The following is a 25437-nucleotide window of genomic DNA, read 5'->3' as shown; positions in this document are numbered from 1 at the left end:
GTGAGTATAGAATTTGGTCCTGAAGCCTGGTGTGGCTGTCACGCATGCTTACTGAAAGTCATTCGGCTAAGTCAAACCTTAAACTCTATTGTGTGAATCCCCCAAGTGTCTTTCTCATAAAATTTTTTAACCCAGGATGTAAGTGTTGAGGGGGAAAGGCCACTTCTTGTCTCCAGATACTGAAAGTTGGCAAAAGATGAAAAGAGAATCCAGTGCTCTCCTTGAAGGCACCATCATTTTGAGTCCCCTTCGGTAGTATAGCTGGATAATCGGGAGGCAGAGGGTGACTGTAGGTTCTGTGTTGTTGCAACTCTTGGATCATCTACATGCTATGAGTCTCATAGTATATAAAGCAATACATTCTTTAAAGTGGAATTCTGAGAATCACTAACTCTGGATTCCATGTCGGAGCATGTAGACAAGTTAATAACATCCACCTTGGGTGATTTTCATCTCTTGCCTCACATAGGGCATTTATTTATTTATTTATTTATTTAGGCATGCATTTATTATACTGACTTTGTTGGCCACCTTGTTTTATGAATTAACAGATTCATGACTTTACCCTCCTACTTCACTTGTAGATCAAGTTCTTGACAAAACCCTGTTCTGGTTCTGCACTCACTCTCATGGGTTTTGTTTCCCTCAGGTATGTTGAGTCTAAAAAGGACAGAGTCACAGTAGTCTTCAGCACAGTGTTTAAGGATGACGACGATGTGGTCATTGGAAAGGTGTTCATGCAGGTATGGAGCAGACATCTTGCGGGGGGAGCCATGGCCTGGTGACTTACACCTCGTCATCAAAGCACACCATGAGCATAGAACTGGCAGCTCCTTTGATTAAACAGCCCCTATCAAACTCACTGAATTTTTTTTCTTGGTGGATTTAGCCCTTTTGCAGGACTGGACTAGAGGGTGAATTGAATATTAAACATACTGACAAAATGACTGAATATTAAGCATCCTTCCTGCCGTGGGGTCTTTAATTTAAAGCTTGGTCACATTTCCTGCCCTCTTATGTTTCCTCAAGTTTCTAGCAAGGTCTACTGGCTTGGCTTAGTCCCAAATAAAGTCTTTTTAGAATGGAATCTAGAGAAAATTCTTAAGTAGTAGGTAATGCATTAATAGGGTAGAGTTGTCGAACTGACAGTGACGAGAAGGGGCCTGAGTTTGACCGAGGCCCCCATGGAGGGAGTGCCTCCCTCAGAAGAAGCTCATCTACTAGAAGAGTAATGGGTTTAGCAGGACATTTTGTAATTGGATTTCTGGTACGGTTGGACTCAGGTCTGACACAACACACCCGCTGTGGCTTTGTCATGCTGTCTGCTAACCAGTTGCTGGCTTTAGGATGTGAGAGCTCATTGGTGAAGTGGTATCCTGGCTGGTTTCTTCTGCGATGGCTCAGCATTCAAAATCTAGTACAGTGGTTAAATTTCAAAACACTTGTAGGTTCATTCTGCTCCTTAGCAGGGTGAAGAGATTTAAGAATTCTGGGACAGAATCTCTTTTGCCAGGTTAGGTTGAGAGACAATTGTGCTTAATATAGTGAGAATACTTTACGTGTAGCCATTCTAAGTGGCTAGGGAAATCTTCAAAAAGGATATTCTCAGTTTGATCCATCTGTGGTGGCTTTTTGGGTTTTTTTGTTTTTATAAATTTATTTATTTTTGGCCGTGTTGGGTCTTTGTTGCTGCGCGCGGTCTTTCTCTAGTTGCGGCGAACGGGGGCTACTCTTTGTTACCGTGTGCAGGCTTCTCATTGTGGTGGCTTCTCTTGTTGCAGAGCACGGGCTCAGGTGTGCGGGCTTCAGTAGTTGTGGCTCGCAGGCTCTGGAGCACAGGCTCAGTAGTTGTGGCGCATGGGTTTAGTTGCTCTGTGGCATGTGGGATCTTCCCGGACCAGGGATTGAACCCACGTCCCCTGCATTGGCAGGTGGATTCTTAACCACTGTGCCACCAGGGAAGCCCATGGTGGGCTTCCACCCACCATTAATCAGAAACTAATTTTGTAGTCCCTGTGCAGAAAAATTGGAATATTGACGCAGCATTTGAGAGTACTCAAACTTACGAAAGTGTGTGTGTATGTACATATATATATAGATATGTATATCTTGGGTCCTAAATGTACGCCTCAGGCAGGCATTTCATGCGTTTCTATGCAGAATTGACAGGGGAATTAAATGCAGTAGCTCAGAAATTGGGCTAAATCCAGACTGACAAGCTAATTTTAAAAGCTATGAACTATATATTTAGATTTGGCTGTTTTTTTACCAGTCTTGTTCCATTTTATCCCAGACAACATCTTAACTTATTTTTATACTTTAAACAGATCTGATCTTGGAGAGTGTACTGGAGATTTGTTCCTTAGGAGAATTTTGTGTGTTCTTTTTTGCATGTGAACTTAAGCTCTCCCTCAAAGTACATGTGGTAGGGCACTTCTAAAAGGAAAAAGAAAGTCTGCATTTTTGCACTGACAGTTTCTCCAGTGAGTGATGGGCCTGGCACCATGTGAGAAGGCAGTGCTCAGGAAGCCATCTGCCCTGCCTCCCTCTCCAAACTCAAAGGCTGAGGTAATTTATTTGAAATGACCATAGAAAGCTGGACTTATTTGGCTGGTTTTCCCCTCCAGAATAAATCATCTGATCATTGTCCTGGGCCTAGTTGTTTTAAATTTCTAGGAGAAGGGAGAACAGTGGATGCCCAGCACAGAGTGTTGTGACCTGGGGAGGCTGTTTTCAGTTCCTTGTGGTCACTATCTGCTTGCTGCAGGTCTCTGTTTTCTCATGCCGGCATACGCACCTCCAGCCGGGGCAGAGCACAGTCCCTGCTTTTGTCATTTGGCAGGCAGACTTAGAGGGATGCTTATTGCTGCCGTAAGGAAAAAAACAGGGAGTTTCCATTCCCCACTCATAAGGATGTCCCAGTGCTCGGCTTTGGGGCATTATCTTTGTAGGCGTGTGAGCTGAGCACCAGGGAAAATCTGGTAGATATCCTCATTTCAACGCTTATTACCTGAAAAGCAATAGAAACAATAGTTACCCTTTTGGACATTGGAGTATGGTGAGCTAGGATTTTTTTACATTATTAGATCTTTAAGTTAGTTCAGTAAGTAAGAGAAGTTAAGTGGAAACCACTGGTTTCTCCATGTTCAGAGACAAGACAGAAGCAGTTTGCCTCTTAGGCAATTGTGAAGATGCCCCTTTTGAGGCCCCTTGCTACCTGTATACATGTGGGGTTGTATCTATAGGATATTTTCCTGAACTGGGAACACTGATTCAAAGTGAGTAATTTTGGAGGGCATTGCCAAACTCTTCTCCATAGAAGTTGTGCCATTTGCCCTCCCACCACCAATGCATGAGAGTGTCCATTTCCCCAAAGTGTTGAACTTTTGGATTTCTGCCAATCTGACAGGTTAAAAATGCTATCTACTTTTCTTATGAACAAGGTCAAAACATCTTTTTTTATGCTGCAGGCTATTTGTTTCTTTTTTCCTGTGAAATGTCTCTTTATGTCCCCTATGCATTTTTCTGTTGGGTTATTGATCTTCTCAATTTCTTCATATGCTAGGGAGATTAGCCCTTTTTCTGTGATAAGAATTGCAAATATTTTTTCCAGTTGGTCGTTAGACTTTGTGAGTTGTTTTTTGTTGTTGTTTTGTTTTGCTTTTTCCCCATGCAGAACTTTATTTTCACGTAGTTAAATTGGTCAACCTCTTATGGCTTCCAGATTTTGAGTCATAGTTAGAAACTCCTTCCCTACTGCAAGGTTATAAAGAAGTTTACCTGTATTATTTTCCTGGTGTTTTTATAGTTTCATATTTTACACATAAATCTTATTACCTGTGTGGAGTTTCTCTTGGTACATGGTATGAAAGGTGGATACATCTTTTTTTTTAAGTGGCTACCCACTGGTCCCAGCAGCAATTATTTAAAAGCCCATGTTTACACTACTGATTTTAAGATGCTACCTTTATCATATACTAAATTTCTGTGTATATTTGGGTTTATTCTAAACTTCCTGTGGTCAATTGTGCTTTGATGGAGGAAAGAAATAGTATTGTGATGTTCAAAAGACATCCCAGCTGGAGGGAGAAAAAAGAGGCAGTATTGCTGATACATATGTAACAAAGACACTAAGGAAAAGAGAGCTGCTGGTTGGTGGGTTGATTGGCTTTTAAGTGTTATGTAAGAGAGAAAACCAAGGAGAAACATGAGATTGCCTAAAGGATAGCCCCAAATCAGAAGTATATTGTTAACCAAGTCTGAAAGGTTTGAAATGTATCACTTTCCATATACAGAACTGTTGAAATGCTGCCAAGTCACCACAGGCTTACAAATACTCCAGCTGGTTGTGAATGCCACGTGTACCAGTGAACTGGAGCCTTCAGGAAGCTTACTAAACACAAGAAAATACTGGCGGGCAGTTATTATCTGTTCTGTTTTCTCCCCCGAGGCTAAAGAGGAAAACTGACAGAACTTAGAGAACCTCCCAACCCAGTTGCAGAATGAAAGGTGTTTTCTAGAGAAGGGCAATCTCACAAGCTTTGCTTTAAGAATTTCCATTTTGAATGATCTTGGATCCTTTCCTCCCTCTCCAAGTATTTTTCCTTTGGGGAACAAAATTCAAAGGGGAGCTAACCTAACCCAGTGGTGTTAATTTATTTCCCACCAACCTTTAGAAGCCACGCAGTGAGCTCAGGAGGCAGGGTGGTGAAACAGGCGAGATCCCAGACTGGGCATTAGACCTCCTCAGGTGTTATCCTTCCTCGTTTACTGAAGGCTTGCTGATCAGTGAGTATTCTCCTACCTGCAAATGGAAACATAGTCCCTGCTCCTTTACAGTGTCCTGACACTGGCACTGAAGTCAGCTAGGGTAGAGGTGCTTTCTTTCATTCAGCAAGCCATGTGCTGTACAGCCTCTTTGAAGGGCAGAGGACTAGATACAGAGATGAATAAAAGCAGGATCCTTGGCTTGAGGAACTTTTACAACCTGGTGGGGAAGCCAGATGCATTAATGAATAGTAAAGTATCACAGTAGAGAAAAGACATGGGAACCCTGAGGGGAGAGCAGCCAGCTACCCCCAGGCTATTGGAGATAACGTTATAGAAGAGGTCATATCTGAGCAGCAGTAGAAGAGCGTTGCAGACCAAATGGCTATATAACATGCTTTCAGTATACTCATAAAACTCAGAGACCTTGGAAAGCCTTTGGTTCCATCCTTCTGCCATCACTCAGAGAATTTGAATCGGCGGTTTTACTGGCATGACTGGAAAATCTAGTCCTGTTCTTGCAGATCTGGGTTGAGACAGGGATTCATTGTATCACTTGTCTGTTTACACAGGAATGTATAGATTGGGAAAGCTTGAGATGTGGAGATTAGAACATGGAAGGAATGGCCTGGTGTTTTACTTCCTTAGGCATTTTTCTGTAGTTTGGTGAGGGTGGATACATTTTGTCAAGGGTGAGCTCTTATGCAGGGTGGTGGTGATTTCATCCACGGCCATTCTAGAGCGAGCGTCAAAAGTCGGACTTCCAGTTCTCATGTCACACAGTCTCCTTTTCTCAGTGAACGCTAAGACTGCTCAACTTCTTTAACATTGTTGTCTTCTCCCAAGAAGGGCTTAAATTTGGTCTAAAGTTCTCATTGATGAATTCTAAACAGTAACAGGGTCTAAGTTACCTCAGTGAAACAAGACTTGTGCAAAGGCTCAGAGCCCAGAAAAAGCATAGTATTCATGAAACTGGAAGAAGTGGAGGTGGGGTGAGAGGAGGGATGAAAAATTGGTCAGCTCATAAAGGGCTTTGTGTGCAAAAGTTAAATGAGTTAAGACTTCAGCTCGAAGTCTTTTTTTTTTTTTGGTTTTGTGGGGACTACTCTTCGTTGTGGTACGCAGGCTTCTCATTGTGGTGGGTTCTCTTGTTGCGGAACACGGGCTCTAGGCACCGGGCTTCAGTAGTTGCAGCACTCGGGCTCAGTAGTTGTGGCACACGGGCTTCTGTAATTGCGGCTCACGGGCTTAGTTGCTCCGCGGCATGTGGGATCTTCCTGGATCAGGGATTGAACCCATGTCCCCTGCATTGGCAGTCGGATTCTCAACCACTGCACCACCAGGGAAGTCCCCAACTTGAAGTCTTACACTAAAGCTTGGGTTCCATTCACCCAGAAATTTTTTAAATTTCCTGAAAAATGTAACCTCTTTTCGCATTAAATCTAAAGAGACTAATAAGCAGTAGTCATTATCCTGAATGTAATCTGGTTCTCCCAGTGCTTTGCAATTTGCTGTCTGTTTAGTCTCAGAAGTAATTTTATCACCTATGTTCTTCCAGAACCAGAGAAAGGCAAAAGGATTAACAGTGCTTTCCCACACTCATTGAAGATCGGGCTTGTTAAGTACTTTGTGATCTCTCCTCTGAATCTGAAGTGCATTGATAGCAGCCAGCACTTGTAATATTTCACATTAGGTGTAGGTTATTATTAGCCTCTGCTGGTCAGAGGGCTCAGAGGTCACACCCATAGGGCACACCCTGGAGCGTAAGTTGCCGTTCATCTCACACCAGATTCTCTTCTGGTTGCTTTTTGCTTCATCCTGGCAGGAGTTCAAAGAAGGACGCAGAGCCAGCCACACAGCCCCACAGGTCCTCTTTAGCCACAGGGAACCTCCTCTCGAGCTGAAAGACACCGATGCCGCCGTGGGCGACAACATCGGCTACATTACCTTCGGTGAGTGGGGCGGGTTGCCGCGTTTGCGCACCTTGATGGGTTCATACTGCAGTTGAAGTGGTTAAGGGGGGCGGGGGTGAAAGCAGGCATATCGATCATTCCTGTTGCCGCTGCCATGACTGTAGGAGGCCTGCCACGGACGCTAGTACAGGTCGAGTGCTATTTTTATACAGTAATCATTTTCCTTTTTTCCCTGTTTTTCCTAAATCCTAAGGAAAAAAGTGTAGCCTGTGATAGCAAGTGTGAGGAGTTAGGGCCATGTAAGCATTGCTAAGCAGCTGGGTGGGAATACTGTGTCCTTTGGCGTTTCTTGGTTTTTTGCTGATTTAGACCAGAGCTCCAGCCATGATTCACTTACTCCACTTTCCCCCTGAAAAAATTCACATGCTCCCCTGTTACAGTTGCTTCAGCCTAGTGAGCTGGCTCATCATCATAGCTGACGGTTTAGAACCGCAGCTTGTTCACCCACTGCCCCAGATGCCACTAAAATGTGCCCCTTTCTGGAGTTTTCTTTAATTCACCTCAGTGCTGAAGGTGCACCAGTTTATCAAAGATGAGCGAGTTGATTTACCAGGTTTCATTAAATCTAAGGTACATTGTTTTTTCACGTTACTCTCTGAGTTTGGCACACAGCTCACAATTCGCAGCCTGCCACAGTTTAATTTGGCAGCATCTCTCTTTATGGTACCTAAACTGATGGTAAACTTACAGTCATTAGCATCTCAGCACCTTTGCAATGTAGTTATCTCCTGGCCTGGTGCTCTTTTCTCTCAGGGCAAGCTGACACAGGGGTCCCACCCTTTCTTATGAGGCATTCCTTTTCATTTCAACAAATCTTTATACTTGAGGATTTCGCTTACGGTGAGACCACTGAGTAGAGTGGGTGCAGAAGATAGAGAGGGCTCCAGGGAGCCAGAAGGAGAGGTGTGCAGGTCGGCCCAGGCGCAGGGCTGAGTGACTGCACAGGGCTTCAGGGGGTTGGCGGCAGGGGGGCTTTTCTCAGCCCCCAGCCAAAGCAGCTTCTCCTGCCCATCCTCATCAAGAGCGCTCAGATCCTTCTCCCTTGCTGTTTGGTTTTCACCACAGACTACATGACCCTCTGTGGATCTAGTTTATCTGAAGACTTACTCTGCTTCAGCACCAAGGACCTAGGACAGGCAGGCTTTGTTCTCTAATCCTGATTGCTCCACAGTCCACCCAGGTAGCCAGTAGTGTCATCCTCCAGAGAGACTGCTGAGCTGCAGAGGCAGGAGCTCATAGGTGTGTGGCAGAAGGAGTAGATTTCACAGTGCACAGCCAGAGAATCCAGACCTGGAATGAATGCCAGGGCCAAACCCTTTCCCTGAGGAGCTCTGGTTTTCGACCATGATCGCCTCCATTTGCACTCACTGGCAGGAAACCCTGACAAAGCCCAGGCATAATGAAATGAGTGGACGGTCCTTAAGGAGGGAGAGATGGAGCTGACTGTAGGCTGCTGGTCGTCCCGCCCTTTGGCATTGGTGTTATTAGACCCTGACGCCTTGCCTATCCCCCTCCCCCACCGCCGCCCAGTGCTGTTCCCTCGCCACACCAACGCCAGTGCTCGAGACAACACCATCAACCTGATCCACACGTTCCGGGACTACCTGCACTACCACATCAAGTGCTCAAAGGTGAGTGAGAGCAGCTGCAGTGCCTCAGTGTCCTGTGCTCTGGGTCATTCTGTCCACCAGAGCTGATGCCGTAGAAAGTCATCTCTGTATTCCAGGCTCTTGCTATGACCTCTTGTAGGTGGTTCTAGAGGCTTCAAGAAATCATGGCCTTTCTCCATCTCTCACTCACCCCTCCCCATAGCAGAGAGGTGAATATATGCTTCCTTGCATGGCCCTGTGTCAACCCTAGGGTGGATATTCCCAGACCTTCCTGATAATTTCTGCTAATTAGAGCAAAGCTGTCTTTCTAGAAGATGACTCTGCTTCAGTACCCATTGTGTTTGCCTCCAGGCCTATATTCACACACGTATGCGGGCAAAAACATCTGACTTCCTCAAGGTGCTGAATCGTGCACGCCCAGATGCTGAGAAAAAAGAAATGAAAACAATCACGTGAGTCACACCATCCTGCAAAAGGACCACCTTCCTCTCCTAAGCTCACCAAGGAGGAGGTAGTGGTGTCGGTGGCCCAGGTGTGTCTGGGCAGTAGCTGCATGTGAGGCAGGCAGGGTTGGGCCTGTAGCTGCCCAGCAGACTAAAGATGGGACACACAGGTTTTCACTTCTCAGTGGGTTTCCTTGTTTCTACATCTTTATGAGTGAGGAGAGTGGCAGCTAGGATAAAATACAGAGGGACCTTTTTACTGACATCAGCTGTGTTCTCTTTGGGCCTGAGTTGAGGGGCCAGTCTTGTCCTTCTCAGGGTCTTCTTGGAGAAATGAAGTAATTTGCTTAAGGACATTTAGTTGAGTAAATAGGCGTGGAACCACCCCTAAGTGTTCTTTTTCCTGGTCCACTTCGCGGCAGGAATTTTGCATGGAGAGGAAGTTACCTTTATCAGGGATGGAGGTGATGAGAGCCCTAAATGGTGTGAGGCTCTACATGCAGGAGGCCAGCATGGTCTGAGGCCTGGGGATTTGGGTCTGTGCCAGGTGCCAGATCTTGGGTCCCCCTCTGGTGAAGTTTAGGCAGTCCTGTTCTCCAGGTAGGGTAATAAGTGCTGATCTGCTGTCTTGTGCCCACTGAGTTAAAAATCTTGAGGTGAAGTAAGCCTACCCACAACCGTCACAGCCAGTGCATTTGCCAGCACCCCGTAATCTTGGGGGGAGCCTTCAGTAGGTACGGTGTGCCTAGGGCTTCAGGCTCCTTCCCCTGGCGTCTTCTGCCCAGCTAGTTCCTGCTGCCATTCAGCAGGATGAGAGAGGCGTCTGACGCCTGCTTGCCTGAGCAGAGGGTTTTAACCTCAAACATTTATACAGAACAAGTTAAGTCGCCCCTGCCTTCTTTAGGCTTTAGAGGCTGCCTGTCTCTTCGTTAGGAAATTGGTACCAAAGGCCTTTCTCTATAATAGCTCCGCCCACTGCCCAGAGCCAGCAGAGTGTTTAGTCCACAGCTCAATCCTCTGCTTAGAGAGAGGTGTCCACGTGCCGTGGCAGTATCATTCCTTCTACCGTGGCATAGCCACAGATGCCAGCTTCGTGGCATACCCTAAAATAGGCAGAACTCACAAGGTGGGGAGACAGCAGGGTGTGTGCCCTGGGGGACGCACGCTCTCGCTGCCCTGCAGAGCCTTGCCTCCGTCCTGGAGTTTACAGGTCCCCCTTTCCCTGCTTGCTTCTCTCACCCACACCACTTTGGTGACCTTGAGTGTGAGGCAACCAATTTTGTGCCACTTTCAGGGCCCAGTGAAGAGACAGGCAGTTCAGTAGAGGCCAGGAGGTGAGCCAGCAGAAGGCAACCTGACCTGGCCAGCCTGTCGCCCACCGAACAGGAAGGCTGGGCATCATGAGCTGCTGTGTCACCGTCAGCCCTGTAACTGCCTTGTCCATTCAGGAGAAGGGCCCACTAGGCGGCCACCACCCAGTGTCTCCCTGCACGGCTTCTCCCCTGCCCTGTTAACACAGCCAGCAGGCGGTCGTGGGGGGTCATTGCAAAGCGAGTGCAGTGGACAGAGGGCAGGGACAATTCCCTATCCTGATGGGGGACTGGGAAGAGATGAATCCATGAAATGAGCAAACTGTCCATAAACCTCCTTCCTGGAACTTACGAGGAACAGCTTTGCCTTTTTCTGTCCTATGACGTCAGTGGCAGAGGTGGGCCCCAGAAAGGAGAAGGGTGAGGTAAACAACTGCATCCACCCTGAAAACCAGATCGTGTTCCCAAGGGTGGGCAGAAGAAGCCGGGACCCCTGCCCTGCTGCGTGAGGTTTCAGAACCCAGAGCAGCATGAAGGCGCGTGGCGGGTCTGCTATGATCAGAAGCCAACCGTCAGCACCCCGCAGAGCTCTGCCTGAATTGGATACACGTGAGCTTTTTACTGGGGAATGGATAACAAAATATTTTAGCTTCATTTGGGGTTGGATGAGACGATCAGGGCAGGAAAGCTTTAGCGCCTGTATTTTTGCCTCAGTTTCCCGTAGTTCTCAGCTCTAGCTTCCAGGATGCTTTACCAAATGCGCACCCCTATCTTCGGGAACCAGCCTGTTCCCACAGTTGGCTATTCTGGGGAGAAACTGGGTGGAACAGGACGCCCCAGTTCAGGAACCTTAAGTCAGGCAAGCGTTCCGTGGCTGAGTGTAGTCACCACGTGACAGCACGAAGCACCTTTAACCTTGGAAGTTTGGAGGGTTGCTTCTTTGGACGTCCTGCCCCCGTGGTGAAAGATTTAAGGAACTGCTGTCTGCTAGCCCGAATAGGTATAAACTGTGTAGGAGGACCCTGAATGCTTTACTCGGAAGAGGATTGAGCCCAGTCTGAAATGCAAATAGGTCTAGGCCATCCAGAAATTGTGGGCAGGTGATTCTCCTGTCTAACTTGGTACATTTACTGTCCTCGTGGGCTTATTAGCACAGGTGTTACTTGGTACCCCAAAGTATTCAATAGGGAGGAAGAGACGATGAGACATTTCTGTGAAAGCTGGACCTTAGCCCGTGCCTGGAATTCCTACATACCTCTGCCTGAGGAACCTTACCACCTCGTGTTTGCTGTCTCTTCCGGGACCCCATTCCTAGCCCAGAGCATGAGGTGGACGGAAAGGTGAACAGAAACCAGCCTTCACACTTACTCTCTGCTTTTGAAGGGGGAAGACGTTTTCATCCCGCTAACTCTTGGGAACAGGAAGAGGAAGCGGCTGGCAGCTGAAGGCTGGAACACTTGCTACTGGATAATCGTAGCTTTTAATGTTGCACCTCTTCAGGTTCTTAAGGGATTCTCCGTTTTGGTTCCATTTTGTACACGTTTGGAAAATAATCTGCAAAAACGAGCTGTGCTTGCAAGGACTTCATGGTTCCCAAGAATTTTAAAAAAAAGGAAAAAAACGAATTCCACTTGATCAACTTAATTCCTTTTCTTTATCTTCCCTCCCTCACTCCCCTTCCCCTCCCCCTCTTTTCCAAGCTGTTTTGCTTTGCAGTATGTTACTGGTAATGAGTTGCAGGATAATGCAATCTTAACTTGTTTTCTCCTAAGTATTTGAGTTCAGAACTCCTGTATCTAAAGAAACACGGTTGGGGTCATTAATAAAGAAAATCTTTCTATCTTACATGAGAATTCACTGGGTTTCTGGACTGTGAGTCCAAACAAGAGAGGAGAAGGGATGAAGGGTGCACCAGTACTGCCCTTGAACCTGCAAACCTGCACTGGAAAAGCTTAGGTTCCGGAGGCCCCTCCCCACCCCACCCCCTGCCAGCCTCCCTGTAGAGGAGAGAATGGCTCACTGGTAAGCTCTTAGTTGGCGTTTCTGGGTAAACTTAAACATACTCACTGTAAAGCTTGGTTACTAAGTCTTGGCTGTGGCCAAGAAGCTTGCAGGACAGTGACAGGCACTTTATAATGTGTTTTCTGATGAAGTCTTTTATCTTGAATAATGTATAACGTTTCCCCAAATGTGTTTCATGGTGTGTGTGGTTCTGCAGGTCATTGTGGGTCTAATGCAAACAACTGGGCAGTTTCTTTCTCACACAAGAGCCCAATAGCCTGGCATTCCACAAAACTCACTGTGGGAGATGCTTACCTAATAAACAGGACGGAGCCTAGCAAGGTATCCTGCTGTCCCCACTGATCCCTAAAATACAATTGGTTCAGAAAGTTGGCTTGGTGAAGAAAAGAACTTTAGGGGCACCTGAAATGGTCTAAGGGTGACCCTAATGGTTTCTACCTTCTTGCTTTCCCTTTTGTCTCCATCAAGTTCAGTGTGTTTCAAACTGGTTTGAGACTGTTAATGAATTGTGAAATGTCCTGACATTTTTATTTCCTAAACTATTGTGAGATAATTGTACATTCACTGCAGTTGTAAGAAATAGTACAGAAATTCTGTAGTACAATATCACAGCCAGGAAGTTGACACTGACACAATCCCAGCCTTGCTCAGACTTCACCAGTTTTGCATACACTCATTTGTGTGTGTGTGTGTGTGTGGTGTCTTCCGTGCATTTTTTTTCACGTGTGACTTCATCAACGTTTTTTAAAAATAGTATATATATACTAATCAGAATGCGTCACTCCTATTAAGGGTAAGTACTGATTTAGTTACAGACATGTTGACTAGATTGTAAAAATGTCATTTTACTGTGGGTCATGATCAGATTTAAAAGCAACAGGTCATTTAGTTATCCTGGCTTCGTTTCACTCAGGATCAGTTACGTTCCCATCCCCTCAACAAATATGTGCCCGGGAGAGTGCTGTCCCCTTGGTGGGGCTGACCGTGACTTTCGAGAGTTCACCACATCGAGTCTTCCCAGTGTTTTCCTGGGATGTGGCGCCTCATCACCTACTTCTGGTGGATGGAAAACTGGGCTAAATTAGATCTATTGAGAGACAGTGACATAGATGTGTTCTGTACCCCAGGAGCTATTGAAGGGGTTTGCAAGGGTAATTTTGGCCAGAAGTTGTTTTTGCTCTCCTGCTGACTTTAGGACATAACTCCGTAGTAAGTTGGAACTCACTGTATTTTGCCAATAATGGGGATCAGACTTCTGAAAAGTGCTGTAAATGGCAAAACCAGGGTTGCTTAGAAAATATGGAGTTAGGAGAAAAAGAGGCATTAAATATTTTTTAATAAACCCTAAGGAATTGTCTTAATTCCAAGACTTTGTCAGCATAAAAACCCATGCTGGTGAAAACCCCTCTCCAGACATGCTCCTTTGTCTTCATCTGTTTCCAGGGCACAGTTAACTCTTTCTCAAGGACCCTCCGTCCCCTTTGTGGACAAAGGCACACTGTAACTTCAGCCAAAGCCCATAGAATTGTAGGAGGAGGGAGGTCTCAAGCTGAGGGTCAGCATGCTGAGAGGATGTGGGTGACGAGAAACGGGATCTAGTCTCAATTGCTGCTAATTTGCTGCCTTACCCTAAAGGTCCATACCTGGGAGGTATAGATGAGCTGGGATATAAGCTGGAGAGGTGGAAGCAGTGTTTAAGACAGACCTGGGTTTGAATCCATGTTCCACCACTTAATAGCTATGTGACTGGGTAAATTTCTTAATCTGAGCCCCGATGGCCTCATCTTTGGACATGACACCACCTATTTCACAGGGCTCTTAAAAAGGAATAGAGAACAGATAATAAGTGCCTATCACATTGTAGGCATTTATAATGCCTATAATTATCATTGATAACACCGTCTAATAAATCTTAGTTACATTCTTGTACTCTAAGAGGATCAGAGTGGCAGGACTGCTGAGAAGCCAAGTCCAGCATAAACCAAGGTCGCTCTGCATTGGGGTTTTTCAGGTCCTCACCAAAAACGGTGATATTTTTCACTGTTTGGTGGCCCTCAAGCTGCCGCGTGGGGTGAGAAGGGTGTTAGTGGGAAGCTCCAAGTCTGGATAAAGTGCGACCTGGGCAAGCTAAGAACCAGGAGCTTGATGGAAAAGCAAATAAGACTGTAACAGGAAGTGGAGGTGTGGAACCAGAGGACATGAAGCTGAAGCCAGGAAGAGGAAGTAATGCCAGCTGCTGCGTCAGCCCTTCTACCCAGAGCTGATACTTGACAGTTACCATTTCAGTTCCCTTCAGTCTCATTCGCAGTAGGCCTGAGGGACCCTCGTCCCAGCAGCTACAGAGACCTAAGACCAAAGCCTGGGTCGGCTCTGGGGGCCATTTTGAATTCAGTGCTTCCCCCTTCTGGGGATTGCTAAAAGCACTGCAGTTTGTGTGACTCCGAGGGAGGCTTGACAGGACTTTAAAGTCTTCCTGAAGCCAGGATCCTGGCCAGACTTGGTCACAGGACTGTCCCCAGAGCCCTTCAGAGGCTCCCAAGGGCTCATCAGCCGGAGCCTATGGGGAGCCACCCAGGGCCGACAGGAAAATTTCCAGGAGAATGGGGTGCACGAAGGAGACCCAGGTGGATCTCCTGCCACAGTCCAGATTGGACACCATGATACAGGCTCTACCTGAGAGGAGAACGGGGACTGAGGTGGGGAACTCTAGGGCCCACAGATCCGCTGGATGGAGCATCTGAAAACTGCACCAGAGCCCTCTTGTGGGCGAAGGAGAGAAGGCTGGGGATAAGTCAGTCCCAGGGACTGATGGAACAGAGAGGAACTAAATGATCCAATAAGGAGGAAACAGGGCTGAGCTGAGGACAGAACCCAGGCTCCCCAGCTCTGGCTCCCGAACTTGTTCTCCTTTACACGTCATCCCACACAGTGTTTAGACAGAGTAGCGAAGAAGAAACACAGACATCTTGGATCCTGCAGGGAGGAGGCCAGGGCTGGGAACAGAAGGAGGTCTGTTTATTCCTGGCAATCCAACATGAGACGCCCCACTCCCACTTCTGTCAAGGCCCCAGGGTGAACTCTCCCAGAGCCTCTGACTTCTGCACCGCCAGATAGCATGGGGCCAAGAGCGTCCACTGGAATGCAGCATCCTCCCACCCACCAGCTCCCTTGAGGATGGGTTTGAGGCTGGGTGCTTTCCTCTTCCCAGTTTTTGTCCCAACAGAGGTCCTTCTCTCCAGGACTCCTGACTGCTATGCAGGGTTGGCAGAGCTAGACCTCTCAGGCCTCCAGCCCTTCAGGCCCAGGTCTCACCGAGAGAGCACAGAAAACCCCTTGCTCCGTCTACAAGGAACATTTTCCTAATGTCTAAACTCCAGCTTTCTCGCTGCAGTTTTAGCCTGTTCCCTCCCACTTCAGGCGTCAAGAGAGTGTAACTGCTTGTCTCCCTCACCCCAAAGCCTCACTTGACACAAGCTGGAAATTGGGTCTTCCTGGCCTTGAACTTGCCCTTCCTCTCACTCTGCCTAGTTTCTTGTGTTTCCCTGTGGAGTGAAAGTGTCATTCCCCTCTTGCTTTGCACAGGCTCTCTATCAGCCTTTCTCAATGGAATTCTCAGAGGGGACAGGTGGCTGGAGGGAAGGGATGTGCAGAGAAGGCCAGAAATCCCTTTCATTGTGTGCTTCTGTGCCGAGCACTGACCCAAGTCCTTATCACACGCTTTTTTTTTTTTGGCTGCACCAGGCAGCATGCAGGATCCCAACGGCGAGGGATCCAACCTGTGTCCCCTGCAGTGGAAGCGCAGAGTCTTAACCGCTAGACTGCCAAAGTCCCCCACACATTTTCTCATATAGTCTCACAAGAGGTGAATACAATATGAGCCCCATTTTGCAGATGAGGAAATTAAAGTAAGAGAACTTTAATAATTTACTCGTTTAAACAGCCAAAAAACAGGATCCAAAAAGGATTCTGAGATTTAAACCCAGGCTTTCGGATTCCAGCACTGGCTCATGCCTCTTAGTCGTCATGGAGGAGGGAGGAAGGGAATCACTGGTTGAGAACCCTCCCCCATTAGGTGTCAGGTACTGGGATGTATGCAGTTACATGTTATCCCATGGTATTCCCCACAACAACAGTGACAGGTGGTTTTCCTTGTTTCCATTTTACAGGTGAGAAAATTGAGGCCCAGAGGTAGCTTGCCCCAAGTCACAACCCCAGAGCTATTTGTGCCTCATAGCCCAGAACTTGACTCACAAAGTAGTTGAGAAAAGTGTGGAATGACCCCAGATTCTGGAAGGCAAGCCTGGCTTTATAAGCTGAAATTCCCTACCAGGTGATAGGAAGGGCAGGCAGTGAAGATTCTCATATTCCAAACATCCCCCCACCACCACCACCATCAGACACACACCACTATGCGGACTGGCACTGTCAGCTGGCTTGGCCACTCCAGGGGTTTAAGGCTCATAAAATGTAAATATATGAGCTGGGAAGTGGAGAAGGTAGACTAAATCATTGTTCACTAGCTGGAATGCATTTCTCAGATTAGCTAAGCAGTAGCGGGCCAGAGGGCTCCAAGCTGGGTGACCTGCCTTGGTGGCAAGCTATGGCCAGTGGCTGGAGAGGGACCACTGGTACAGGAGGGTAAGGAGGGGGCACTGGAGAAAGGGGAGGAAGGCCTCCCAGTACTGCAGCTCAGGGTGTGCCAGGTCCCACCCCCCAGAGGCGGGGCCAGGCTGATCCCCGCCAGCCTCAGCTCCATCCCTCCAGGAACCCAGGCGAGGGCAGAGCCAGGGAGAGCAGTGGAGAGCCGGGGCCCTGCTGTACTCGCACAGTGGAGGTACCATGCCCTTACCGGTCAGGACACCAGACATCGCCAGAAGCCCTGCAGCGCTGGCTGCGACAACTCCCTGACACTCAGAGGAAAAGCCCAGGCTGGGGGAGCAACACCTGTCCCTCACAGCCATGTGAGTACCTACCCCCTCTCCCCCTTCCCCACCCGGCCCCCGGGGCCACACCTGGAGACCTCGACCCCAGATCTTGCAGAGGCCATTGCACGCAGCCTGAGCCACCAGAGCCTCCGGGTTGTGCAGGTCACACGGCCAGCACACCCATAAGACTGCTGGGAAGTCGCCCCGGCGGCCGACCCTGCCTTTCTCGCTGGTCTGTTGGAGGTAGGGTGGGAGACTCACTCCAGCGAAGAGCTGGGAGCTCCAGCCCATGACTCCAGAGTCCAGGATTGAAGTAACGGACTCTGAGGTCTCCTGGGGTTTAATAAAGTTGACAGTGCAGGGATGAAGGGGAACAGAAACTGGAGGGCCGCTGGAGAGGCGAAGATGTTCCCAGCGGACGGCACTGGGGGAGGTTGAGGAAGAAGAAACAGAAGCTGAGGGTAAAGGGGTGCAGCAGCTTGGGGGGACCTGAGAGGAGCTGGGGATAGAAGGGGCAACATCTCCTGCGCTCAGGGTGGCCGTGGGGCCCTCTAATCCTCTGACCCGGGGGAGGGGGCAGGTAGGAATCCTTTCCCTCTTGACTTTAATCCTAGCACCAGCGGCTGCTCCCGTTGACAGAAGCAGGAGTTCCCACAGGGCCCAGGACCCCTCCCCTGTCCCCCATCCCTATGATGTGGCAGTGGGGACAGGGCATGGGAGGACTGGGACAGGTCAGAGCCACAGAGAGGCCAGGCCCTGCCCAGCGGCTCCTCCTCCCTCTCTGGGCTCGCTTCAGCCCTCTGCCGCCGGCATCTGCACATTCACTGCCAACCCTCCCCCCTCCCAGCAACTCCTCCCCTCCTCCAGTTCCCAGGAAAGGCCCTGTTGCTAGAGAGGTAGGGATGCGTCAAGTTTATGGGCTGGAAGTCCTGCCCGGAGGCTGCTCATTGAGGTGTAACTGGTGACAAGGCGGATGGAGGGGAGGTGCAAGGGACCGGGCAACCCCTTGCTGCCACCCATTGCCCTGGCCTCATCACTAACTCAGTGAGCCCTGCCTCAGGGTGACTTCTGCCCCTACCTGCACCCCGAATCCTTAGCAACCTACCACCTCTTAATGCACGGGTGCCCACGAGCCTGCGAGCATCTGAAGACAAGGACCGCCCTCCTTCATTTAGCACCCACCCCGAGTCCCTTGTCCCGGCTCTGGCCCCAGCCCGAAGGAGGCCATCAACTGTTGGCTGGCCAGAGGACCACTACACACCAGCCAGACCCTATCCTATCCTGTCAGCTAATTTGTTAGATGCCTCACCCGGTGGAGGCAGGGATGGTCAAAATGCTTTGGGGATGGGTGGGTCCACTTTTCAGCCTAAACAGAGGCATCAACACAGCTGCCCAGAGAGGACCAGACAGATAACAGAAATGGGCCGACAGGGCTGGGTGGGGACTGTGGGAGCTGTCTGAAGGCAGCCACAACTCAACTCCAGCTGGTTGCTATCATACAGGCAGGACCTGATTTTTTTTAAGCCCAAAATATGAATTTTTATGTAAATTTTAATTGGCAATTCATTGGGGGGAAAACGTGTATCAGCAAACAGGATATGGCCCACAGTCTGTTGGTCTGCGACCTCTGGATTAATGTGCAGCCTTGCCGAGCAGACAGTGACCTGCAGCCCCACCCTAACTCCGGTTGCCCCATCTTCCATCTAGGCACGCCCGCTGCTGCTCCAGGTCTCCCCCGTCCCCAGGCCCAAGATGACACCCAACAGCACCAGGGAGATGCCCAGCCCCATTCCCGCAGGGGCCCTGGGGCTCTCCCTGGCCCTGGCAAGCCTCATCGTCGCTGCCAACCTGTTCCTGGCCCTGGGCATCGCCAGGGACCACCGCCTGCGCGGCCCACCCGCTGGCTGCTTCTTCCTGAGCCTGCTGCTGGCCGGGCTGCTCACCGGGCTGGCGCTGCCCGTGCTGCCAGGCCTATGGAACCAGAGCCGCCGAGGCTACTGGTCCTGCCTCTTCCTCTACTTGGCTCCCAATTTCTCCTTCCTCTCCCTGCTTGCCAACCTCCTGCTGGTGCACGGGGAGCGCTACATGGCAGTGCTGCGGCCTCTGCGGCCCCGCGGGAGCACCCAGATGGCCCTGCTCCTCACCTGGGCTGGCCCCCTGCTCTTTGCCAGCCTGCCTGCCCTGGGCTGGAACCACTGGGCCCCTGGGGCCAACTGCAGCTCCCAGGCTGTCTTCCCAGCCCCCTACCTCTACCTCGAAGTCTATGGGGTCCTGCTGCCCGCCGTGGGTGCTGCCGCCCTTCTCTCGGTCCACGTGCTGGCCACCGCCCGCCGTCAGCTACAGGACATCCGCCGGCTGGAGCGGGCCGTGTGCCGCGGCGCGCCCTCGGCCCTGGCCCGCGCCCTCACCTGGCGGCAGGCCAGGGCACAGGCTGGAGCCACGTTGCTCTTCGGGCTGTGCTGGGGGCCCTACGTGGCCACCCTGCTCCTCTCCGTCCTGGCCTATGAGCAGCGCCCGCCGCTGGGGCCCGGAACTCTGCTGTCTCTCATCTCCCTGGGCAGCGCCAGTGCGGCGGCCGTGCCCGTGGCCATGGGGCTGGGTGATCAGCGCTACACGGCCCCCTGGAGGGCGGCCGCCCAGAAGTGGCTCCGGGTGCTGCGGGGAAGACCCCAGGGCAGTCCTGGACCCAGCCCCGCCTACCACACCAGCAACCAAAGCAGCATGGACCTCGACTTGAACTAGGGGAGGGGCCCCTGCTCGTTCCTACTAGAAGCATCCGTCCATCTTGGCCACCAAGCCCATCTCCACTTATCCCCGCACCTCTGGATCAGAGACCCTGCCCCTACACGACCCCACCCTGACTGAATAAAGCTCCCCTGGCTCCCAGCTGTGGTTATCTCATTCCACAACTTAGCAAAGGAGGGACAGGCGAGCAGCTGCGGAAAGAACCTAGAGGATCCAGGGAGATTCCAGTTCCAGACAGGCAGGCAGCTAGCTGTAGGTGAGGATGCTGCTGCCTGAGGGGGTGAGCTGAGGCACCTTGAGATCCAGCAGATGTGGCAGGGAGCCTCACCCCGACACGCCCCTCACTGGTTCCTCCTCATGTCCGGCCACCACGAAATCCACACAGACACGTCTCTGGGAAGTATATTTTATTTACATTTTTAAAATCTGTTAACTAATATCTCTTCCTCCTTTCCGCCCCCAGAGACTTGGGAAGGGAAAGAGCGGGAACTTCGAAGACCTACTCCCCACATACAAATACACACCCCCATGGCTCACACCAGCAAAGGAAGTGAAAGAGAAAGAGGTCTGAACCTCCCTCTGAAGGGCGTGCCAGGTCTGGGCGAGGACTACGAGGGAGAGGGCGGGAAGGAGGGGCCCGAGGGGTGGGACTCTTAAGAGAAGAAAGGGACAGAGAGGGGGCAAGTCAGTTTGAAGTGGTTGGAAAGTGAGTCCGAGGCCCGTCCCCTCCTCTTCCCTCCTACCCTACCGCCTCTGCTGATGGGGATCTCTGTGCCCCCTCCACACCAGACACAAAGCAGAGGCTGCAGCTGTTAGCGGTCAGGCCTCTGGACACAAAATACTTTTGCTTTGTGGTCTCCTGACGTGGTCACCACCAGGGAGGCATCTCTGTGGACAGAAGACACAGCTGGGAGGGACTGGAAGACCTCGGGCCCACCCCAGGCCCACCACCCAGGGGCCCTCTGGGGACCTCCTGCAGCTCATCCTCAACTCCAGACCCCTAGTGCCTGGCGCTGGGCGGACCCACACCCAGTGAACACGCCTGAAGCCAGCAACCAGCAAGGGGATCAGAGGAGAGCCGCCCGCATGGGGGAAGGGGTCCCAGCCCCTGCGCCCAGGGGATGAGATGTGAGGCCGCACCGTCAACGGAAGATGACTCCCGCAGGCTTGCCAGCTCTCCTGCCTCACAGGCAGGCCCAGGCCTTGGGGCCTAGCTGCCCCCTATACCCTAAGGACCCTGTGACACCCCCATGGGCTATTCCCACCTTCCAAACACAGAGACCCCAGCCCTTGCCCAATTCACTCACTTGCTGAGAGCAAAGTCCAGGATCTCGGCCGTGTGGCCCCGGTAGTCAGTAAGCAGGCGGCCGGTCCGAGCGTCCCAGAGGCGCACAATGCCGTCCAGGCTGCAAGTGTAAACCACGGCGGTGCCTGCCTCCCACAGCAGCTGCACGATGCCCGACTGCAGCAGGGTACGGCAGAAGCGGCGTGCGGTCAGGGGCGGGAGAGCTGACAGGCATCTGCTCCCACCTCTCAAGGACGGAGGGAGGGACTATGGGCCATAGGGAAGGACCAGACAGGAGCCCGGTCTGGGGCAGACGCTCCCAGAGACCTGGGATTCCCATGGCCGGGGCCATGGCTCCAGGCTGCCTGTACCTGGTGCTGACACTGGTGCCTGAGGGTCTGCGTAGACAGGTCATAGATGGCCAAGGTCCCATCCAGGTAGCCAACAGCTGCCAGAGGCATCCTGGGCAGAGGAGAGTATCACGACAGCTCGTGGAGGGACCTGGACTCGGGGTCCCCCAGCCCAGGCCCCCTCCCCCAAGCCCCCTGCTCTCGTGTCAGGCTGAGGCCCCGCTCACACTCACACACTGCAAAAGCCCAAGGACTCCACGGAGTTGGACTCGCTCTCCTCCCCTTCTCCCAGATTGGGCTGGGAGGCCACGGTCTCGGGTCTGAAAACGCCCACCACCTATGAGCCAGGGGAGAGGATCAGAGAAGAGCCTGGAAACATGGTCCTCTATTAAGAGAAGAAAGGCAGTGGGGCAAGGAGGCTGGGTGAAGGATAAGAGACAAAGGGGAGGAGACGCAGAAAGCGGAGGCCCCAGAGCCAGGCTCCAGGTCCCACTCACCTTGCCGGTGGTGGCACTGACCAGCTTGGCCTGGCAGTCCACAGAGCCAGTGAGGATCAGGCTGCCGTCCTGGTTGGTGGCAACACAGGTCAGAGGGCCTTGGTGACCCTCGGTCCCTAGGATGAAGCAGAGGAATAAGTCGGATTTCATCCTGTCCCAGGTCTCAGCCCCTGCCCCACAAAGGCCTAGGTTAACACCTTCCCCACCCCAGATACCTTTTAGTACATGGATAGAGTTTCCCTGCTTCAGGTCCCAAACCCGGATGGTACCATCTTCATAGCCGACCACAGCTCGCTTCCCTAAAGGGCCAGAGATGGAGATGAGGAGAGAAGAACAGATAGCACACTCAGACACATCAGCAGGGGAGGGAGGGGATGGGGGCAAGGAAGTGAGGGAACACACAGCGCCCCAGGGAAGACCCAGTCCCGGGTGGAAAGGGGGAGCTATCTGCTCTGGGGCCTGGGAGGTCAGTGCTCCCAAGAGCAGGCCTCAGAGTTTGCTGGCGGTGGCCCAGGAGGGAGCCAGGGAGACGCGTAACCCTGGTCCCCACCTCTCTGCACTCAGGAAAGCTGCTCTCACCATCAGGGAGGACTCGGCCACAGGTGGCTGGGCAGTTGGGGCCCTGGAAGGTCTTGCAGTCACCATTCGGGACCTTCCACATCCAGGTGTTGCCGTCAGCCGTGCCCGCCAGTAGGACAGGTGCCCGAGAGTGCCACTCCATCCACTGGGCAGAGACAAAGGCTCAAGAGGGAGGCCCCTCACCCCATCTCACCTAGGAGTCTGCCCCATGAGGTCTGCCAAGTTTTCCCCGCTTCTGAGTCAGCAGGCACATCCCAGGGAATGGGCCTAGACATTCTTGCTGTACTCTGGGGGTGTACCGGCTCAGAGCTGGCTTGGTCTGCTCAAGGTGGCACGGACCCCCAGGGTCTCACCCCTCCCCCGGCCCTCAGAGTTGAATCCCACTCTGATGATCTCACCTCCAGATCTCCTGCTTCAAAGGACCAGACCTCCTCCTTGGTGTCCACCTGCCACACTTTTAAGAGGCCACTCATGTCCCCTGTGGCCACCAGGGTAGAGTCGTGGCTGAAAGCAGCACAGGTCACAGAGTCTTTGTGGCCTGCAGAGAAGCGTGGGCAGGAAGAGAAGAGAGCATCAGCGTACCTGGTGCTGGGGACACGGGACCCAGGTATCTGGCCCCCAGAAAGGACCAGCTGGGAAAAAAAAGGATGGGTCCAAACTCAGAAAAACTCAGAAAAAAGGATGGGTCCAAACTCAGAGCTGCTCCAGAAGCCAACATCCCCATGTCTCCCCAGGGGAGACACTGCTGGCCCCCCACTCAACCATGTATAGCCCAGGCCTATGTCTTCCCCATTCTGTCCCTTCCACATCTCTGCCTGAAATACTCACAGCCTCCTTCCTGCCCCAATTCTCCTTCACTAGTGTCACCTCCTCCCAGGCCTTTCCCTGACTCCCTCAGCCAATCAGTGCCTCCCTCCCCTATGCCCACAACAGACCATTTTATTCTTTGGGGCCCTCAGGCCAAGTATAGAGCTGGCAAAACGGGAGTCCGTAAATGGCTATTGGAGGCACAACCGCTGCAGGCCAGCCCCCTAAGACCTCTAAGGGGCAGGACCTCAGCCAGGCCCGCTCACCTGCACACTCAAAGAGCAGTTCCCCGTCGCTGAGCCTCCACACAAAGGCTTTGTCATCTTCGCCCCCTGTCACTGCCAAGGTGTTGGTCTTGGGGTCCAGGCTCACACAAAACACAGATGCTGTCCCAAGAGATACTCCATGAGTAAGGAGACAGGGCTCCCACCCAGGATTCTGTCCTTCGGGACCTTTGGGAAGCCCACCCCCTTCCACCCAAAGTAACACTTCTTTCCTCCTGGAAAAGAAGGGCGCATCCAAGTTCTTCTAAGTTTCAAGCATCAGGTTGTTGGAGAAATCCCTCCCCAAGCTTGCCGAACTCTAAGTCCTTCTCCAGGACAGATCCCCCTTCAGTGCTGTTCCCTTCACCACCCCACACTGATGCCATGGACAAGAGAAAGGTACATGTGCAGCGCTTACAATTCTCAGCATGGGATGCCACCAGTCTGGGGTCTGAGTGAGGAAAGCGTCATGTTACTGGTTCCTTATTAAGAGCTAATATTTAAGAGGATTATCTAAAACATGCTCCAAAAGGTACTATTACCTGTAATTCACAATAAAAGAACTTTTACCAGTGACAACTTCTTAAAAGGAAACTAAAACTCAGAGACTTTAATAAAGATCATAAACAGACGAGTAGCTGGGATAGGATTTGAACCCAAGTGTCTCAACTGACTCCAGGAGCCAAGCTCTCCTCCATTCCATCATACTGCCCCCCTACCTGTGAGCTCCTCCAGGGCAAGGCCAGCATTTTCCCACCGCTGTGTCCCTCATAATGCTCCCGACACAGCGGATGGCTGATGCTCAAATGCCCACCTGGACTGGGTTTACGATGGATCTCCTCAGAGACCTACCTGAGTGCAATGCAAAGGTGACTTCGCTATCGTCTGGGCCCTCCATGCTGCCGACCACCCCTTCCTGGGGTTCCAGAACCCAGCCCTCCTCATTGCCATCTTCCTCTTCCTCTTCCTCAAAGTCCACATCTTCCATCTCCTGGGCCAGATCGTCTGCTTTGGGGAGAGGGTTAAAAGATGGGGTTCGGCAGGCGGTAAGAGGGATAGGAAGTGCGGGGAGGCTGGGGTGGTCGTGTGGCAAGAGGGCAAGGTGAGGTCAGACAGAAGGGGTGAAGCGGCAGGGGGAGGGGGCGTATGGGACGGAGGACAGGACAGGTCTGTGGACCTGGGGTTGGCCAGGGACCGTGTGGGAAGGGAGGAGCGAGGGAATGATGGGAAGGGGGGGTGTGTGAGGGGAAGGGCCAGGGGAGGCGTCAGAGGAACCCCCACCCCGGCCAGGCCTGAGAACTAAGTGTGGGGTTGGGGGAGAGGGGAAGGGCGAAGGAGGTCGGTAGGAATGACCGGTGGGGTGGCGGGTGGTGGGGTGGGGGTGGGGTGGGGAGAGAGAGAAGCAGGGGTCAAAGGCCAGTGGTGAGCGCCTCCTGTCCCGTGGCCCGAGGATCGACAGCTCTCACCCGGGTCCGGCGGACCGGGATCCAGTTCTACCACCTCGATAATCTCTTCATCACCATGGAAGCTTAGGGTCTCCAGTGGAGGGGTGTCAGCGGTGGCCCCGCTTTCCGATTCGGACTCCATGCGGCGCAAGCGGCGAACCCACTTCTCTGGGCCCAAACGCCTCCCAGAGTCAGCTCTGCGCGACGACGCGGAACTCGAGCCCCTCCTCCCGGGAGGAAGTAGGCGTAGGCGACTCCCCGGCAGGGAGAGCGACGGCCTCTCGACCAATAGAGAAGGGGGTGGGCTGGCTTAACCACCAATCACAGGGCAGAGTTGGGAGACGGAGCCGGGGCGTGGAGAGGAGAACCCAACTCCGCCCGACCTGACTCCGCCCCCAACAGGAGGGCAACAAGCG

General features: G+C 51.7%; 3 protein-coding genes across 10 annotated transcripts in view; 2 read left to right on the top strand and 1 right to left on the bottom strand.

The window, feature by feature from the left end:
• The window catches only part of ARPC2 (actin related protein 2/3 complex subunit 2), a 29646-nt gene extending 17698 nt beyond the window's left edge, over window positions 1–11948 (top strand). The window contains exons 7-11 of the mRNA XM_019938951.3: window positions 650–743; window positions 6593–6719; window positions 8271–8371; window positions 8702–8802; window positions 11487–11948. Coding sequence (XP_019794510.1) covers window positions 650–743; window positions 6593–6719; window positions 8271–8371; window positions 8702–8802; window positions 11487–11511 — 448 coding nt within the window. The 3' untranslated portion in view covers window positions 11512–11948. The remainder of the gene's footprint in view (window positions 1–649; window positions 744–6592; window positions 6720–8270; window positions 8372–8701; window positions 8803–11486) is intronic.
• A 43-nt stretch (window positions 11949–11991) lies between these two features.
• On the top strand, window positions 11992–20520 carry GPBAR1 (G protein-coupled bile acid receptor 1). 5 transcript variants are annotated; one of them, XM_019938949.3, is made up of 3 exons: window positions 11992–12125; window positions 16292–17086; window positions 18758–20520. In XM_019938949.3, the coding sequence occupies exon 3, from the start codon at window positions 18803–18805 to the stop codon at window positions 19790–19792; it is 990 nt and encodes a 329-aa protein (XP_019794508.2). In that variant the 5' UTR covers window positions 11992–12125; window positions 16292–17086; window positions 18758–18802; the 3' UTR covers window positions 19793–20520. The 5 variants fall into 5 exon arrangements, with proteins under 5 accessions (XP_019794508.2, XP_073663372.1, XP_004321962.3 ...); XM_073807271.1 differs by having other exon boundaries at window positions 12014–12125; window positions 15867–17086; XM_004321914.4 differs by having other exon boundaries at window positions 12022–12125; window positions 16890–17086.
• On the bottom strand, window positions 20188–25396 carry AAMP (angio associated migratory cell protein). 4 transcript variants are annotated; one of them, XM_033859765.2, is made up of 12 exons: window positions 25043–25396; window positions 24429–24584; window positions 23995–24027; window positions 23580–23699; window positions 22905–23044; window positions 22507–22651; window positions 22143–22226; window positions 21928–22043; window positions 21664–21767; window positions 21452–21542; window positions 21103–21257; window positions 20188–20683 (listed from the first exon to the last, which is right to left on the bottom strand). In XM_033859765.2, exons 1-12 carry the CDS (start codon window positions 25161–25163, stop codon window positions 20608–20610), a joined length of 1341 nt encoding a protein of 446 aa, XP_033715656.1. In that variant the 5' UTR covers window positions 25164–25396; the 3' UTR covers window positions 20188–20607. The 4 variants fall into 4 exon arrangements, with proteins under 4 accessions (XP_033715656.1, XP_033715653.1, XP_033715654.1 ...); XM_033859762.2 differs by having other exon boundaries at window positions 24429–24581; window positions 25043–25282; XM_033859763.2 differs by lacking the exon at window positions 23995–24027 and having other exon boundaries at window positions 25043–25281.
• Window positions 25397–25437: the final 41 nt, after the last annotated feature.

Source organism: Tursiops truncatus, chromosome 7 (assembly GCF_011762595.2).
Source record: "Tursiops truncatus isolate mTurTru1 chromosome 7, mTurTru1.mat.Y, whole genome shotgun sequence".
NCBI classification, from domain to species: Eukaryota; Metazoa; Chordata; class Mammalia; order Artiodactyla; family Delphinidae; genus Tursiops; species Tursiops truncatus.
This window is presented reverse-complemented; position numbering and strand designations above follow the sequence as displayed.